Source organism: Conger conger, chromosome 11 (genome assembly GCF_963514075.1).
Source record: "Conger conger chromosome 11, fConCon1.1, whole genome shotgun sequence".
Lineage (NCBI taxonomy): Eukaryota > Metazoa > Chordata > Actinopteri > Anguilliformes > Congridae > Conger > Conger conger.
The window spans coordinates 2,718,201-2,735,074 of NC_083770.1; the positions used below are offsets into that span (position 1 = coordinate 2,718,201).

The 16,874-nt window shown below is 44.1% G+C and overlaps 1 protein-coding gene across 1 annotated transcript in view; it reads right to left on the bottom strand.

The window, feature by feature from the left end:
- The window catches only part of LOC133140799 (pikachurin), an 80,974-nt gene that overhangs the window by 11,108 nt on the left and 52,992 nt on the right, over nucleotides 1–16,874 (bottom strand). Inside the window, exons 14-21 of the mRNA XM_061261010.1 lie at nucleotides 16,201–16,326; nucleotides 15,176–15,419; nucleotides 12,211–12,322; nucleotides 10,479–10,595; nucleotides 8,787–8,967; nucleotides 6,604–6,627; nucleotides 6,039–6,117; nucleotides 103–246 (exon numbers count right to left, since the gene is read on the bottom strand). Coding sequence (XP_061116994.1) covers nucleotides 103–246; nucleotides 6,039–6,117; nucleotides 6,604–6,627; nucleotides 8,787–8,967; nucleotides 10,479–10,595; nucleotides 12,211–12,322; nucleotides 15,176–15,419; nucleotides 16,201–16,326 — 1,027 coding nt within the window. The remainder of the gene's footprint in view (nucleotides 1–102; nucleotides 247–6,038; nucleotides 6,118–6,603; nucleotides 6,628–8,786; nucleotides 8,968–10,478; nucleotides 10,596–12,210; nucleotides 12,323–15,175; nucleotides 15,420–16,200; nucleotides 16,327–16,874) is intronic.

The window sequence follows — 16,874 nt, forward strand, 5'->3', positions numbered from 1 at the left end:
GAGAGAGACGGTGGAAAGAGAGAGAGAGAGAGAGAGAGACGGGGGAAAGAGAGTGAGAGAGAGAGAGAGAGAGAGAGACGGGGGAAAGAGAGGGGCACTCACCTAAATATGAGTGCTCCGTCCTGCAGCCCCAGAGACAGGAAGTCGCTGTTGGGTCTCATGGGACTGTCCCCCCTCCACAGGAGCAGACCGTCGTGTGCGGTGCTCTTAAAGCGCATGAACACATTAGTCCTGGAGCCGGTGACTCTGAGAGGGATTACACATAAAGCCTTAAGCCTGGGTACTTCACACACACACACACACACACACACACACACAAGCACACGCAAGCACACACACACACACACGTGCACACGCACGCACACGCAAGCACACACAAGCACACGCACGCACACGCAAAACCATGGCAGAGTGAGAACCTATAGTGGTATTTTCAAGAGCAAACTCGGGTTCACAAAGCAGATCGCCTTTGTAAGCACTCGTGTCTGGGACACGGTCTTATTATAATACCGAACTTTCATATTCGACTGATTCTTTGAAAAAGGCTTAAACGAGTGCAAGAGTACATTTCTTTCCCAGCTCAGTAATTGCTTTTAGAGGAGATGGCTTATAAAATACATTCTTATCCTGACCCATAATGGGTATTAATAGTTGCATTAACAAAATACTTGATTCAATTCAACTTTATTTCTACAGCGCCTTTTACAGAGACACTGTCAGAGATGCTTTACAGTGGAAATCACAAAGCAAACCAGGCCTGAACCCCCCCAGTCTCAGGAGGAACCGGCTATAGAGGGGGAGCCCACCCTCTGCTGGCTGGTCTTAGTTAACCCTCCTATTATGTTTGAGTTCAATTTGACCCCAATTAGTGTTTGACATCTCTTAAAAATCAGTTAACATTGTTTCATATTGAGACTATGATTTTTCAAATTTTATAATTTGGTGGGATTAAATGGTAAACATGCAACAAACATAACATAACATAAGTCCTGTACCAATTTTGCAGACAAATGCTTTTTTTTGTTTACCCTTCTTTCCAGATGATTCTGGTGGCACTTTCCCATACAAGTGCCAAACTTTCACTTACTGTACCTCAGGCTCTAAAATGAGATGTTTCTTACCGATTTTTCATATTTATGGATAAAAGGCTATCATTTTACAAACAATAAACAGGTGACAACCAAGGGTCAAAATATTTTGATTAAATAATTGTGTTTATTTAAACTGTTGGGTTCAACTAGACCCCAAACATAAAAGCGGTCATAAACGCTAAGCATAATAGGAGAGTTAAGGAAAGGTCACAGAAATGTAATGAAGGTTCCTATAGAGTAAGGGTGTATAGAGTAACTCCAGTCCTAGGTGTCTCGCTCAGGGACACTTCGACACACCCAGGGCAACCCTCTGACTGCCAGATGACTGCTCTTACCCCGTGAGCCAATGTGGCCCCCATGAGACCATGATTTCAAATGTACAGTGTATGCACACACACATTTGAAATCTACATTTCATTTGTAGTTAACATGTTTGGCAGGCAGTGCTCCTACTGTCACTGAGGCAGGGAACGTGCCATAAGGCTGACGTGCCGAGGAGCAGGGCCTGTGGTGCCTCTGTGCATGTCCTGCTGTTTACAACGCAGCGAAATAAGCCTCTCTTTAATCTGCCGACCGCTATTACAGTAAAAAAAAATGTAAAAAGGACAAAAGGAGGTAGGTCAGCTATAAAATGAAAATGACAATAAACCACCTGTCATGTGGCTGATGTACAAGGTGAAACGAAACCTGGCGTGCACAGCAAAGCGTGACTCCGAACAATCTACTTTAACAAGTGCTGTAGCAGTTGTGAAGATGGCAGCCATCTTAAAGTGAGAGACAACATGAATGGTGCTAGAAATCAGACCAGACCAGACCAGACCAGAACAGCGCTGGTTGACCCTGGTCCTGGAGAGGCAGAGGACATGATGACTTTTTCTTTGGCTTTAAAATGACTAAAAACCAGTTAGTCCCATGAGTGCTGAATTAACTGTGCAACTGTTTGCTTTAACAAAGTTATTTAAGTGATGAGCAACAACAACAAAATTCAACAACAACATTCTCCCTGGCTCTCCAGGACCAGGGTGGGCCACCCACAGAGCACACACAGAGCACACACAGAGCACACACACCAGAGCACACACCACAGCACACCAGAGCACACACAGAGCACACACACAGAGCACACACACGGAGCACACACAGAGCACACACACCAGAACACACACAGAGCACACACAGAGCACACACCAGAGCACACACACAGAGCACACACACCAGAGCACACACCACAGCACACCAGAGCACACACAGAGCACACACACGGAGCACACACAGAGCACACACACCAGAGCACACACAGAGCACACACCAGAACACACACAGAGCACACACACAGAGCACACACACCAGAGCACACACAGAGCACACACCAGAGCACACACAGAGCACACACCAGAGCACACACAGAGCACACCAGAGCACACCAGAGCACACACACGGAGCACACACCAGAGCACACACACAGAGCACACACACGGAGCACACACACAGAGCACACACACAGAGCACACACACCACAGCACACACCAGAGCACACACACAGAGCACACACAGAGCACTCACCAGAGCACACACCAGAGCACACACAGAGCACACACAGAGCACACACCAGAGCACACACACAGAGCACACACAGAGCACACACAGAGCACACACCAGAGCACACACACAGAGCACACACAGAGCACACACAGAGCACACACACGGAGCACACACAGAGCACACACAGAGCACACACCAGAGCACACACAGAGCACTCACCAGAGCACACACAGAGCACACACAGAGCACACACCAGAGCACACACACAGAGCACACACAGAGCACACACAGAGCACTCACCAGAGCACACACCAGAGCACACACAGAGCACACACACAGAGCACACACAGAGCACACACCAGAGCACACACACAGAGCACACACAGAGCACACACACGGAGCACACACAGAGCACACACAGAGCACACACCAGAGCACACACAGAGCACTCACCAGAGCACACACAGAGCACACACAGAGCACACACAGAGTACACACACGGAGCACACACAGAGCACATTAGAGCGCACACAGAGCACTTACCAGAGCACACACCAGAGCACTCACCAGAGCACACACAGAGCACACACACAGAGCACACACAGAGCACACACCAGAGCACACACACAGAGCACACACAGAGCACACACAGAGCACACACAGAGGACACACACAGAGCACACATAGAGCACACACAGAGCACTCACCAGAGCACACACAGAGCACACACAGAGCACACACCAGAGCACACACACAGAGCACACACAGAGCACACACACAGAGCACACACAGAGCACACACCAGAGCACACACACAGCACACACCAGAGCACACACAGAGCACACACCAGAGCACACACAGAGCACTCACCAGAGCACACAGAGCACACACAGAGCACACACACAGAGCACACACAGATCACACACACAGAGCACACACAGAGCACACACACAGAGCACACACACAGAGCACACACAGAGCACACACCAGAGCACACACACAGAGCACACACAGAGCACACACACAGAGCACACACAGAGCACACACACCACAGCACACACCAGAGCACACACACAGAGCACACACAGAGCACTCACCAGAGCACACCAGAGCACACACCAGAGCACACACATAGAGCACACACAGAGCACATCAGAGCGCACACAGAGCACTCACCAGAGCAAACACCAGAGCACTCACCAGAGCACTCACCAGAGCACACACAGAGCACACACAGAGCACACACATGGAGCACACACAGAGCACACATAGAGCACACACAGAGCACATTAGAGCGCACACAGAGCACTCACCAGAGCACACACCAGAGCACACACAGAGCACACACAGAGCACACACACAGAGCACACACAGATCACACACACAGAGCACACACAGAGCACACACACAGAGCACACACAGAGCACACACCAGAGCACACACACAGAGCACACACAGAGCACACACACAGAGCACACACAGAGCACACACACCACAGCACACACCAGAGCACACACACAGAGCACACACAGAGCACTCACCAGAGCACACACCAGAGCACACACAGAGCACACACAGAGCACACACACAGAGCACACACAGATCACACACACAGAGCACACACAGAGCACACACACAGAGCACACACACAGAGCACACACAGAGCACACACCAGAGCACACACACAGAGCACACACAGAGCACACACACAGAGCACACACAGAGCACACACACCACAGCACACACCAGAGCACACACACAGAGCACACACAGAGCACTCACCAGAGCACACCAGAGCACACACCAGAGCACACACATAGAGCACACACAGAGCACATCAGAGCGCACACAGAGCACTCACCAGAGCAAACACCAGAGCACTCACCAGAGCACTCACCAGAGCACACACAGAGCACACACAGAGCACACACATAGAGCACACACAGAGCACATTAGAGCGCACACAGAGCACTCACCAGAGCACACACCAGAGCACACACAGAGCACACACACAGAGCACACACAGAGCACACACCAGAGCACACACACAGAGCACACACAGAGCACACACACAGAGCACACACAGAGCACACACAGAGCACACACCAGAGCACACACAGAGCACTCACCAGAGCACACACAGAGCACACACAGAGCACACACACAGAGCAAACACAGAGCACACACACGGAGCACACACAGAGCACACACACAGAGCACACACACGGAGCACACACAGAGCACACACCAGAGCACACACACAGAGCACACACAGAGCACACACACAGAGCACACACAGAGCACACACACGGAGCACACACAGAGCACACATAGAGCACACACAGAGCACATTAGAGCGCACACAGAGCACTCACCAATGCTTGTGTGCCTGCTATAAACTATTCGACAAACATAAGAGTACATGAAGCTCAAACGCAGGTGTTGGACAGCCACAGGTTACGTTAGTTTAGCTTACTACCCAGCATGCAACACTCCTCAAACAAAACAGTTGAGCTGACAGCGATCCCACTTCTTTGGTTTTCTGGGACAAAACCGTCGCCGTTTTAAACTGAAACCAAAAACCCACACAGCCTGCGGCTCCAGAGGAGCACGATTGGTCACGCCTGCTTTTAAACTTCGCGTCAGTGCGAAGCAAAGCGGGTCGCCAGACGGCGGCTCTGACGGGAAGAAGTTCGCAGAAACGATTTATGATTCCGCCCCTCGGGATTCGCGATGGCATATAATCAATCTGAAGAGTTCTGCCGGAGGCTTCATTCGTAGACTCGTTTCGTTTGCCAAGACCCATCGCGGCTTACCGTGAGAAAAAGAGCCAACACACATTCTCTTTGTCGTCTGTGACCAATTTGCCCTATTTTCAGGAATTGTCACAAAATAATATACTGTCCAGAAAATACTTAAAAGGATTGGAACTGGGATTGGATAAGATATTAAAGGAATTACAATCATTAAGATATGGTGGCTGTTAGGGTCACCTAGCACCAATAGCAATTTGATTGTGTTTAAAATAGCATGGCGATACTCATGTTTGGACAATATGTTTTGGACAATGTCTGTTACTGTCAAAAACAGGAGTAAAACTTCACAAATTAATAATATTAAACTCTTGCAATCAATTGTATTAACTTATAATATTTCACCCAACACCAGCAATTAATATCAGAAAGGTATATAGCAATACTTTGTCAACATATATTATTTTCAAAATATCCTTATTACTCACTTTAAGGCTTAATACCATTTCCAAGGATACATAAAGGTTAATTTCTCTAGACCCTACCCTGCAACCACAAGTGTCCCCATAGCCCTAACAAAACCATGAAGCAACAATTAACGGCAAGGCGTGTACTCAAATAAAATAAACATTTATGGAATAAAACTGTGCACCTTTTGAGGATGTCCCGGTTATCATAGGTGAGGTAGCTGCGGCCAATGAACTGAGGAATCTCAATGGCCTCTGTGACAGCTGTGAGAGAGGGAGGGGTGTGAGGGAACCTGCAGTACTCAGCATGACCACTAGATGGAACTCAAGGATCTTTCTGATGAGCTGAAAGAACACATACTCAGTTCACTGTATTGTATTCAGACCTGGGTCAAATACATGATCGTTTTACAACACTTTACTGAGCTTGTTGGGTGTATTTGAACCAACGACATATTCTCAGAAAGTGCAAACCCTGTCTTATGGTCAATTGTACCAGGCAAAAGATCAATCGAGCTCAGAGAAGTATTTTAATTGAAAGAATTACATATTTGACCCAGGTCTGAGTATTGTAATTGAAAATATTATATACATCAGTAAACATTAGTCAACACCATTAATGCTGAGAATTATTCACAGAATATGGATGAACTAGCTTTTTCTATCTTTGATGCTGTTCATGTCAATATTCATTAACATCATCTCAAACATCAAGGAAATTTATGAAAACTCCTACAGAAAGAAACTTACTGTTTAAGCAATAATTTCCACACTCTTCAAGGCGGAAGCAAAAAGGGTGAGAGATTTAAGAGATTGTAATGAGGAACATTCACAGTGTTAAATACATCCCAATCATATGCTATTCACACAAACATTCACTCAGTAGCTACGTTACAAAAGCCAGGAGAATCTACTAAGGAAAACCTGTCAGACATGACAGGCATGCATGCATGTTTTATATGCTTACCAACATCAGAAAGTTATAGTTTTGTTGTAATATCATTGCTCAGAGGAAAAACAGGAAACAGAAAAAGGAATATTCTGAAATTTACCAGAATATATTGCAATTCTGCACGCCTGCATTTAGTACTTTCTGTAGTGCACCCTCCCCTTGCCAAGCTAACAGCACTGAGTCTTCTCTTATAATGCTCTATGATCTGGGACAATATGCATAAACTCCTCTTCAGATCATCCCAGAGTTTTTTAATGGAGTTTAGGTGGCTGACTAAACTAAATTCGATTGCGATGTGCTGAAATGGTTTTAGATATAATTCATTGTCAGATTTATCAAATAGGCCCGAGCACTTGAAACTCTACTTCCCTCTAGGGTCTTTCAGCGCACTTGTTCCTGGTGATGGGTATGCACTTTGCATTTTGTTGTACATCGCTCTGGATAATGTCATGTAATGTGACTGGAATGGCCATTGCATAAACTAACATTCTGTGATCCTCTTCACTATGTCTTCATGGATTTGCAGGAATGCTTTGACTCTCTATACTGCTGGAAGGTCCAACCACGGCCTAGTTTTAGAATCCTGGTAGCGGTATTTTCATGTTCATCTTAAATCTCCCGGTACGTTATGAGTCCATGATGCCTCATATCCTGTGATGCAGGGCTGGGACCGAAACAGAGCGAAAGGAGGAAGTCATTGGCTGTTTGCTCTTTACACAAGCACTCTAAGAAATGAGTGCGTGGTCTCCAAAACCAACAAAGACCATAGGCCAACAGGAAACCCACAGCAGTCATATTGCTAAATGTCATATTGTAGCAAGTTAGTTTAAAACTAAAGTTGTGTCGTTTTTGGTTGCACAATTCATAATTACGCTACATCTTAGCTAAGTTGACCAGAAGCCAAAACATTTTTTGCATAGTGACGTTTCTATATTCAGACCAAAAAACTAATCGCTATTCACGTTTCGCTCTTCTAATGTCAAGTAATATGTTGACTAAATGATTCTCTCAACGGACTACAGCCTGTATCACCTATTGTAGCTGGTGACTCATTATGGGCTTTTATTATGTATTTGGACTGCTGCTTTTTCTTTGATATGAACTGGTGACTGACAATTGATATGAAATAAAGTATTTTTTATTATAAACTTTTAGTCATTTATTCTTGTACTCAGAGATAAGTTCGGATATTTTCGGTATCTCCACTTGCCGAAAACGAAAGCACGAGTGCACGTCAATATCATCACACAAATGAAAGGGTCACATTTATCCCCCATTCTGATGGTTCGTCCGAACCTCTTGACCATATCTGTGTGTTTTAATGTGTTGAGTTGCTGCCGCTTAGTTTGCTGATTTGATATCTGCATTAACAAGCCGGTGTGCAGGTCTACCTCATAAAGTATTCACTGAGTATAGATATGGCAACATCTATTAGATTTTGTTCATTAGAATGTAGAGAGATGCCAATATTTACGACGCGGGTTATGGAAAAAAGTACTTATTGCTTTGTGATCTTTTTTTCCCTTGAGCAATTACATTTCTCTCATATTGAGTGCAATGTCAAAGGGTAGTATCTCTTAAAAGTACAATAGGTAAGAATTTTGTGTTAAAACATTGTTACAAGACATTGTAAATCCTCATTGAAAAAGGCTCACTGACATGCTGACTCATCCTCTGTGTTTATAGTCCTTAAATTCGGGTTTCAAAATGTACACTTGACGGCCTACAATGTACCAAAACATTGTATAGCTGTACAATAATTCAAGCTCATCAGTTGAAAATTGGTTCCAATTGCCACAGCCAATGGCGTTTCGACGTCAGCACGTTCACAGAGAAGGGGGAGGGATAAGCAGTGTTGTGGTATCGAGGTTTGTTGCTGCGATTCCTCTCTTGACCGTTAGGAGTCTGAAATGAGCTGTTGTACCGTTACGGTGACAGAAAGGCCGAACCGCGCGGCGTGCAGCGGGGCTTCAGCGCTCACCCTTCTGGCAGTGCCTGCCGTCGTACCCCAGCGGGCAGTCACACTCGTACTCGTCCCGTTTGGGCCGGCACGTGCCGCCGTTGGCGCAGGGCTGGTCCACGCAGGGGTGCGCCGCATTCTCCAAATTCACCCCCTCGGCCGAGCCCGCGGTCAGCGGGACGGTGCGGTCGTTCAGCAGAACCTTCCGGAAAGGGAGAAGAGAACATTACATTACAGTTATTTAACTCTGCGTTTCGAGTTATTAAGTCACTTGCAGTTGATTAGACTAAGCAGGGCACAACCCCCCCCCAGAGCAATGTGGGCGTTAAGGGCCTTGCTCAAGGGCCCAACGGCTGTGCGGATCTCATGGTGGACACACTGAGGCCTTCCGGGTGCCAGTCATGTACCTTAGCCACTACGCTACAGGTAGCTCAGGGAGCAGCGGAGACAGACACACGGAGAGATGCTAATGAGATACTAACGAGAAGCTAACGAGAGGCCAAAGGGGAGGTCTTTGCAAACTTTACTTCATTCAACAATTTAGCATATCATTTGTATATTTTCATAATTTGAGTTTTGAGGATGCCAACAGTAAGGTTTCACACCCAGGGATCATTTCCACCCAACCTGCTCAAATACATAATGGCTATGGAATCAAATATTGTGCTTGATTGATCTTGCATTTCGCCCAACCAAGGGGACCAGAAGGTGGGGTTTTCACTTTTCGAGAGTATGTCGTATTCCAATACACAAGTCAAGCTTAGTAAAGCATGGAAAAAAGCACCCTACAGATGTCCATACAGGAGTAGAGTGGTGATTCACTGTTTAACATTTCAGTCCTGACAGAAGACCAATGAAAAACCAACCTCAGTTGACCAATAGGGAAACAGGACATTATTTTTATAATGGTCCCTATTGGACAGCATAGCACTAAGGAGTTCAGTTGGACATGCCATGGGTTTACTGCACATGCTAAAGAAAACAGATCGACAGCTTGCCCATAGTTTGTTACAAATCACTCTTTCAAACTAGTTCGGAATTACACTCAACGAGCACTTTATTATGAACATTTTTACTTTATTACACATACTTATTCATGCAATTATCTAATCAGCCAATTGTGTGGCAGTAGTGCAATGCATACAATTATGTAGATACAATTAATGTTCACATCAACCATCAGAATGGGGCAAAAATGTGATCTAAGTGACTTCAACCCTGTGGAATGATTATCGGTGGCAGACAGGGTGGTTTGAGTATCACAGAAACTCCTGGGATTTTCACGCACACTAGTCTCTAGAGTTTGCAAAGAATAGTGCAAAAAAACTAAAAGAAAATTCAGTGAGCAGAAGTTCTGCAGACATAAACGCCTTGTTAATGAGAGACGTCAGAGGAGAAAGGACAGATTGGTCAAAGCTGACAGGAAGGTGACAGAAACGCAAATAACCACAAAATACAACAGTGGTATGCAGAAGAGCATCTCTGAACACACAACGCATCAAACCTCTAAGTGGATAGGCTACAGCAGTAGAAGTCTAATAAATACCTAATAAAGTGCTTGGTGAGTGTACATTAAAAGCACTCCAATGAAATTCTGAAAACTCAGTATTTTCACGTCAATTTCCAACCGTTACTTGCGTCCCTACCTCAGCGCGGTTCTGATGTCATCGCGGTGTCATCGCTGTGATGCAATGGGGATTGTGATGTAATTACCTTCTGAATGTCGCCGCTGAAGGGTCGCAGGATGCCAGCGCTGCTCTTGGTGACGTCGTAGTTCGGGACGCCGCCAACGTACAGCGGAGTGTTGCACTTTATCTGAGTGAACGCCCCCTGGTGGGCAGGAGGAGGAGCGGTAATGAGGTCCGTGACCGTAAAAGACCCGACATTCAGCCGGAGGGGTTCAAGGCCCATTAAACCCCTCTGGCATTTCCCCTCCTCTAATATTCCCATTAGCCTTTACCCAGCAGCTACCACAGGCTCCAATGCAGTGGCAATGTAACACATGGAACAAACTGGAACAAATAATATACAGTCCCCTCCAAAGGTATTGGGACAGCAAGGCCAATTCCTTTGTTTTTGCAATACACTGAATACATGTGGGGTTAAGATAAAAAAGATGAACACAAGACAAGAGTTTCAGCTCTAATTTCCTGGCATTGACACATAGATGTGTTAAACTACTTAGAACATACCACCTTTGGTATCAGACCACCCAATTGTTTTATCAGGTGAGCAAAGGTTTTGGAACAGAGACTATTTAAGTAAATAACACTTAATATTTGGTGTCATATCCCTTGATTGCAATAACTGCATCAAGCCTGCGACCCATTGACATAATTTCTTTCTTTATCAGGACATTCCCAGTTGTTGTACAAGCTCCAAGTGATTGTGCAATTTTTTCTCTTTTCTAAGCTTCAAAATACCACTCTGTTGGTTTATCTTTTCTGACACAAATGCAGTCTTCACAGGCAAAACCCAAGACTAAAACCAAGGGTAGACATTCAGAATTATTTATCCTTTATCCAGTCAATCTAATGACACATCTTGGCAACAAGAAACACCTGACACATTTTCCAATACTTTTGCTCACCTAAAAATTGAGTGGTCTGATACAAAAGGTAATATGTTCTAAGTTGTTTAACAAATCTAGGAAAAAATACCAGGAAATAAAAGCGGTCTGTCATCTCATGTACATCTTTTGACCTCAAAGTCTTCAGTGTACAGCAAAAACAAAGGAATTGACCTTTCTGTTCCAATACCATGGTGCTATATCATTTTTAAAAACAGTACTGTACAAAAGTCTTAGACATGTACAAGATTCCTTAACATAAAGAAGTAAAGAGATGAAAACAGTTTTTATAGTAAACTTTTTTAGTGAACAGTTAAAAACTAGATCAAACCAACATTTGTTGTGACCACTGTATCAATTCTCTTAGGTACACTGTCCTGCAGTTTTATGAGAGAATCAGCTGGTAGGCTGCTCCAAACACTTCTGTACACTTTGGCTGTCTCCCTGGCTTCTGACTCAACAGGTAATCCCAGTTTTTAGCAGAAAAGTTTATTTCTGAATATGTTATTTTAATTAAACTAAATACAAATATTATTGTAATATACATTTTTTTTGGAAAATGAATATTTTCTACTCACACAAAAAAATAAACGTAACATTTATTCAAAAGAAGTCTAGGGTGCCTAAGACTTTTGCACAATACTGTACATACTGTATGTATAAATAGGTATAAATGGCAAACTCATTACATTGATCAAAATATCAGTATGAAGGGATACATAAATTGGATTTTACCTTCATGTAGAATTCATAAAAAGTGTAAAAAATAAACGAAACTATTCTGTACAGGGACATTTTACCAAGGCTCCAGTTTGGGAAGCCCTGAAAGGAACGGCACAAAATGGCGGACGGCTGCTAGTGAGTCTGTGATCTTACCTCTGCCATGCCTTCCATGGGTCTCTGGTTGTCCACCTGGAGGATGCCATTTTTGGCAGTGCGTGAGACGCGCAGTTCGTGCCAGGCACCCACACTGACCCTCTCCTCGCTCCTGCGCGGAAACGTGCCGGTCAAATGGGGAACGCCGTGGGGAATACCCACAACCAGACAAACCTACTGAGAAAGTCCAGCCCTGAGGAATATGTGTCCCTACCAATTAGGATTAGGCTCAGGTGGGACTGCCATGCCAGGAGCAGAGCTGGGTCAAATACCTTTGTAATTGTTTTGAGTTCAAATACTTCCATTGATCTTGCCTGGTACGACTGAGCCAATCAAGAGGACCAGAAGGCACGGTGTCCACTGCAAGTATTTATTTGGTTCTGTTACACCAGACAGAGCTCAGTAAAGTGTAGAAAATATCTGAAATCAAAACAATGACGTATTTGACCCAGGGCTGATCAGGAGCAACAACAATGGTACAAACTAATAAGAAACAGGAATCAACTAATTAGGAGCTACAGTCAAATGCAGTCTGATTGACTCTTAAAAAATGTAGACATATTTTGCTTCTCAAGTGAAAAGTAAATGGATGGCATATTTCTGCAGCTAGAGAGCGCAATTTGCCAGTTATTCCAGCAGTCTGCTCCACCGCTGCCGGAACAGTGTCGGTGTTAACAGTGATTTTACAGCATGGGTGCTGGCAGACTTCTTTAATAACACTATGACTAATATTTTTGCTTGCATTATGTGAATTTGTTCTACCATACGATTGGTCGCTATTACAGATGTATATTTACGATATCATTACTTAAATACATGCTGTTATAGACCTGCCTGAAAGAAGGTTGAAATATTTCAGTATTTTTTGACCATACCAATCAATCTCCAATAACAAAAAAATATGTTGCATTAAAATAAATATTTTCAAAAATATGATTCCTTTAATTTTTTATTGAATATTGGGCGGCCTGTAGCATAGTGGTTAAGGTAAATGACTGGGACACGCAAGGTCAGTGGTTCTAATCCCGGTGTAGCCACCATAAGACAGCCATGGGGCCCTTGAGCAAGGCCCTTAACCCAGCATTGCTCCAGGGGAGGATTGTCTCCTGCTTAGTCTAATCAACTGCACGTCGCTCTGGATAAGAGTATCTGCCAAATGCCAATAATGTAGTGTAATGTAATATCCCCTTGTAAAGTAGTTGTCAGCATCGTATGATCCAGGGATACCAAATCTTTCCCAGAAATGGCGGGTGTGGGTGCAGGCCTTTGTTCCAACCCAGTAGTTACACACCTGCTTCTGCTAGTCATGGCATGGCATCCCTGGTATAATCTATAGTTATAGACTGTGGCACGGTATCCCTGGTATAATCTATAGTTATAGACTGTGGTACGGTATCCCTGGTATAATCTATAGTTATAGACTGTGGTATGGTATCCCTGGTATAATCTATAGTTATAGACTGTGGTACGGTATCCCTGGTATAATCTATAGTTATAGACTGTGGTATGGTATCCCTGGTATAATCTATAGTTATAGACTGTGGTATGGTATCCCTGGTATAATCTATAGTTATAGACTGTGGTACGGTATCCCTGGTATAATCTATAGTTATAGACTGTGGTACGGTATCCCTGGTATAATCTATAGTTATAGACTGTGGTATGGTATCCCTGGTATAATCTATAGTTATAGACTGTGGTACGGTATCCCTGGTATAATCTATAGTTATAGACTGTGGTATGGTATCCCTGGTATAATCTATAGTTATAGACTGGTATGGTATCCCTGGTATAATCTATAGTTATAGACTGTGGTATGGTATCCCTGGTATAATCTATAGTTATAGACTGTGGTATGGTATCCCTGGTATAATCTATGGTTATAGACTGTGGTATGGTATCCCTGGTATAATCTATAGTTATAGACTGTGGTATGGTATCCCTGGTATAATCTATAGTTATAGACTGTGGTATGGTATCCCTGGTATAATCTATAGTTATAGACTGGTATGGTATCCCTGGTATAATCTATAGTTATAGACTGTGGTATGGTATCCCTGGTATAATCTATAGTTATAGACTGTGGTATGGTATCCCTGGTATAATCTATAGTTATAGACTGTGGTACGGTATCCCTGGTATAATCTATAGTTATAGACTGTGGTACGGTATCCCTGGTATAATCTATAGTTATAGACTGTGGTATGGTATCCCTGGTATAATCTATGGTTATAGACTGTGGTATGGTATCCCTGGTATAATCTATGGTTATAGACTGTGGTATGGTATCCCTGGTATAATCTATAGTTATAGACTGTGGTATGGTATCCCTGGTATAATCTATAGTTATAGACTGGTATGGTATCCCTGGTATAATCTATAGTTATAGACTGTGGTATGGTATCCCTGGTATAATCTATAGTTATAGACTGTGGTATGGTATCCCTGGTATAATCTATAGTTATAGACTGTGGTATGGTATCCCTGGTATAATCTATAGTTATAGACTGTGGTATGGTATCCCTGGTATAATCTATAGTTATAGACTGTGGTACGGTATCCCTGGTATAATCTATAGTTATAGACTGTGGTACGGTATCCCTGGTATAATCTATAGTTATAGACTGTGGTATGGTATCCCTGGTATAATCTATGGTTATAGACTGTGGTATGGTATCCCTGGTATAATCTATAGTTATAGACTGTGGTATGGTATCCCTGGTATAATCTATGGTTATAGACTGTGGTATGGTATCCCTGGTATAATCTATAGTTATAGACTGTGGTATGGTATCCCTGGTATAATCTATAGTTATAGACTGTGGTATGGTATCCCTGGTATAATCTATGGTTATAGACTGTGGTATGGTATCCCTGGTATAATCTATAGTTATAGACTGTGGTATGGTATCCCTGGTATAATGTGAGTTTGGGGCTAAATGAGCACGTTCCCTCAGTGCCGTACCGGATCACAGCCGGTCCAGAGCCACAGTCGAAGCAGAACTCCAGGTACCGGTCCGCCAGCGTGATGGCCAGGAAGTCGCGGCTGCCCGTGTCCTCGCTGTAGAGCAGCGTGCCGTCGGGCGAGGTGGGCCGGAAGGTCATCTCAAACTCCATGAAGGAGAGGTAGTGCCTGGAGGACTGCGGCCAGGGGGCGCTGGTGTACGAGCGCAGCGTCTCGTTGAAGCTCGGCAGAGTCAGCGCGAAACCTGCGGGGCCAGACGACCAGCGCAACTCAAAGATGGTGCCGCAACAAGATGATAGTACAGTAAAGGCAAATGTCAGGAAGGCGGCTGTGTCTCCAAATGCAGACTTGTGGACTAAATGCGTGAATCAAGTGCAGAAGTTAGCAGTCATGTGATCACCGGCGTCCCAAACTCGAGTACAGAAACTGGCAGGTATTAAATTCACCGGAAGTTCTCGTGTTACACTTGGGAGGCCCTAACATTCAAGTCAGCGTCGGAGCGCAGTTTCCGTTCCTAGCAGTCATTTGCATTTCCAGCAAAGAAGAAATTAGAATTTTAAATATGCAATCAATTCTAAAGAAATGTAAGCTATCTAGTTAAAAATACAATGCTTCAGCTAATGAGGGCATAAAACTACATGTGCTAGCTAATGTCAGTGACTGGAGACATTAGCCACGAATATCACATTTTCTCTCATCTTAACTTTAATATACATACTGCTAAGTATTTTCCCCTTTTTAATTTATCCATAAAAATATAGACTCATTTTTTACCACAAACTCATATAACAAATATGTTTTTCTGCTATAACACAGCTAGCTAACTGTCACTTCAGATGTCAGTCACTGCTGCCACTGCAGCTCAAATTAAAACATTTTTTATGTCAAGTAGTTGACTCGTTGGTGCACTTGTAAGTTAATGAGAACACATGAGTGTGTTTATGAGAGCAAGAGTGCACACTGAGACACAGCACAGCATTAGGAGCTCCAGCAGAGGAAGAGGAAGAGGAAGAGGAGCCACTCACGCTCTTCGCAGAGGGGGCCCCTGAAGCCGAGGGGGCACAGGCAGATGAACCGGTCCGCGCGGCTAGCGTAGCACGTCCCGCCGTGGGCACAGGTGACCCCTCCACAGACGCTCTCGCTGCACTCCCCTGCCAGCCAACACATTCGCTGAACTACAGACACCAAGTACGCGTACAGACACCAAGTACGCGTACAGACACCAAGTACGCACGGCGTTTCACACTCTCAGCCTCCCGCCAAAGGCAGTAAAACAAACCCACTGTAAAATGAAAGAGAGCATCAACGTTCTAGAGTTACTGGAACAATGCCGCTTATATCCAACGCTAGATGAAGAGCAGAAACTAATAATGCATTTTAAGAGAAGGATCCTGTTCAGTTATAACCTAACTTTGGCGAAATGTAAAACAAAAACCCTGATCAAGTTTGTTCCTGTGTTTGTGTGGCAGAGCGACAGCACTTTGTAGATGTTTTATTTTATTTTTTTACTGTAATTATCAGGCATTCAGTTGTCCGCATCAAACTTTTGAATTTACCTCCATGACAGCAGTGGTTATTATTAAGATGGTGCTGTCTCTTGAATATTACTGCATCACAGAGGCATGTTTAGATAACAGCAAATACCCTGAAATTCAAGCTGACCTTCGGACAGTTTTATTCGAAATCCAATGTTCTGGAG